This window comes from Myotis davidii, unplaced genomic scaffold (assembly GCF_000327345.1).
Source record: "Myotis davidii unplaced genomic scaffold, ASM32734v1 scaffold591, whole genome shotgun sequence".
Classification (NCBI taxonomy): domain Eukaryota; kingdom Metazoa; phylum Chordata; class Mammalia; order Chiroptera; family Vespertilionidae; genus Myotis; species Myotis davidii.
In genome coordinates this window covers 2,103,102-2,105,715 of record NW_006284340.1, presented here as the reverse complement: position 1 = coordinate 2,105,715, position 2,614 = coordinate 2,103,102, and the positions used below count along the sequence as shown (strand labels likewise).

Sequence of the window (2,614 nt, the reverse complement as noted above, 5' to 3'; positions counted from 1 at the left end):
AAAAAATAAAGGTATTCCCCCGCCCCATATTTTTACTGCCTTGATTTTTTTTAATATATTTCATTGATTTATTACAGAGAGGAAGGGAGAGAGATAGAGAGCTAGAAACATCGATGAGAGAGAAACATCTATCAGCTGCCTCCTGCACATCTCCTACTGGGGATGTGCCCGCAACCCAGGTACATGCCCTTGACCGGAATCGAACCCGGGACCTTTCAGTCCACAGGCCAACGCTCTATCCACTGAGCCAAACCGGTTTCGGCTACTGCCTTGATATTTATGAAGTTCCATATCAGACTAAAACATCTTATTGGATTTTGCAATGTTATGTGCTTAGTGTAAAGTAAGTTCTTAAGATAAATATAGATAATTTCCTTGATATTTAACTTGATTTGATAGAGTAACATGTTTACCCTTTATTTATTTTTGAGTCTTTTCTTCCTTCCCTTTTTCTTTCTGTTGATATTGTTTCCTCTGCTTCTTCTTTACAACTCTAATCAAATATATATCCACACGCAGCATAAATAATTTGAAAGCTGGGATGCTGTTTGCCAACAGGAAATCCCTTTTTTTGTTGTTATTAAGAGTGGGCTTAATTCTCTACTGTGTAAATATGGATAGTAGAAAACATATTCGGAAAGGCTTGGTCCAGAACATCCTGAGGAAATACAGTATCAACTGTTGGGACTTTCAGTTTATTCATCGCACATATTTTCTTTGTCAGAGAGAAGCAGCTAATGAAGGTACATTGGCCTCAAAGTATCGTGAAGCAATATCTATAATTGAACACATGCAGGACAAGTTAATGTAAGTATGAGGCACCCCAATGGTAAGAAGATGAAGATGCTGGCCCGGAGGTGTGGTTGAGAAATCCACACTTCTTGGCTGACTTTGGTTCTCCTGTGCTTCTTCCCATCTTCACTAGTGGGAAGGGTATCTCCAAATCTTCTGCTAGAGTCAGTGAACTACATGCTGTAGAAGGAATAGCTGTCCTCACTCACAGTAGAGATGGAGGAAGTCAAAGCTGGGGCGGGGAGGGAGAAGGGGAATAAGAAGTGAATTCAGTCTGTTTTAATACATGAACTAGATAAATAGATGTAACAGGGAGAAACTACTGTGTATAAGAAGGAATGTAGCACTTTCTGCTGTTGCTCAGTGCTTAGAGCAGTGATAGCGAACCTATGACACCCGTGTCAGAGGTGACACACGAACTCATTTTTTTTTGGTTGATTTTTCTTTGTTAAATGGCATTTAAATATATAAAATAAATATCAAAAAACATAAGTCTTTGTTTTACTATGGTTGCAAATATCAAAAAATTTCTATATGTGACACGGCACCAGAGTTAAGTTAGGGTTTTTCAAAATGCTGACACGCCGCGCTCAGAAGGTTCGCCATCACTGGCTTAGAGTATCAGCCCGAGCACCGGAAGGTCATGGTTTTGATTACTGGTCAAGGGCATGTACCTGGGTTGCAGGTTTGAACTCTAGCCCTGGGGCACATGGGAGAGGCAACCAATCGATGTGTCTCTCTCACATAGATGTCCCTCCTTCCCTCCCTCCCTCCCTCTCTCTCTGACACTTTCCCTCCCTCTCTCCCTTCCTCCACCCTCATCCCTTCCTCTCTTCCACTCTCTCTAGAAATCAATGGAAAAAATATCCTCAGGTGAGGATTAACAACAACAACCACAACAACAAATTTACAAAACCCCAAAAGTAGGAGGAACAATGTAGTTAAAATGACTGAGAATGCCAAAGTGGAAGCATAGCCATATGTTATGTGCTGTAGTAATTAAGAAACACATCTCAAGCTGGTTTTCTTGACTGTAAAATCTGGTTTTAAAGATGCTGAAAAAGAAAGGAATGAAGGGGGAAAAAAAGAAGACTGTGTGTTTCTGGGCACTTATGCTTAGGAATTTTTTTTTATTTTTTTTTAACAAAGGGATACTGTTGGATTTGGTTTGTTGGATCACATCAATAAGGAGAAGCCAAAATGAACTTCTGAAAGGGGGTTCCTTGGGTATTGATGGAGACTTCCAAATACCCCAAATCAGATTTCATTAAGAGTATGTTCTTAAATGACTGCAGTTCTGACACTATCGCCCAGAGCAGCTCCCAGGCCTCCAATTCTGGGCTGATCATCGATGCCGCTGCTTCCCTTATTTGCACCTTCATCATTAAATACATTTCCCTCATCCTACCGCCTTTTTCGGCAATGAGTTTTTATGTATGAATGATACTTTTTTGAACCTTTCCGTTTTGTTGTGTTTCTCTGGACTTTGTCCACATCAGAGAGCTTGAAAACCGAGCCAGACAAGCAGAGGAGAAGTTTGATGACACAAATGAAAAGCTTCATTTTACCCTGATAAGAAATAAAGAACTGGAGGAAGTAGTGCAGTCTAGGAAGAAGGAGCTGGAAGGAGAAGAAAAACATGAAGGCGAAAGAGCAGCAGAAGAAGAAAAAGAAGAAGAGGACATTTCAGCAGGCACTTCCGTAAAACCTTTACAGAGAGGTGAGGCTTGCTTTCTGATTTGCTTGATTTAGGTCGTATTTATGAAAGAAAACTTGATTGGGTCCCAGATATTTTATTTTATATATTTCTTCATTAATCCTC

General features: G+C 40.2%; 1 protein-coding gene across 1 annotated transcript in view; it reads left to right on the top strand.

Moving 5' to 3' along the window:
• AXDND1 (axonemal dynein light chain domain containing 1) overlaps nucleotides 1–2,614 on the top strand; it is a 47,675-nt gene that overhangs the window by 41,663 nt on the left and 3,398 nt on the right. Inside the window, exons 21-22 of the mRNA XM_015569934.1 lie at nucleotides 725–807; nucleotides 2,292–2,512. Coding sequence (XP_015425420.1) covers nucleotides 725–807; nucleotides 2,292–2,512 — 304 coding nt within the window. The remainder of the gene's footprint in view (nucleotides 1–724; nucleotides 808–2,291; nucleotides 2,513–2,614) is intronic.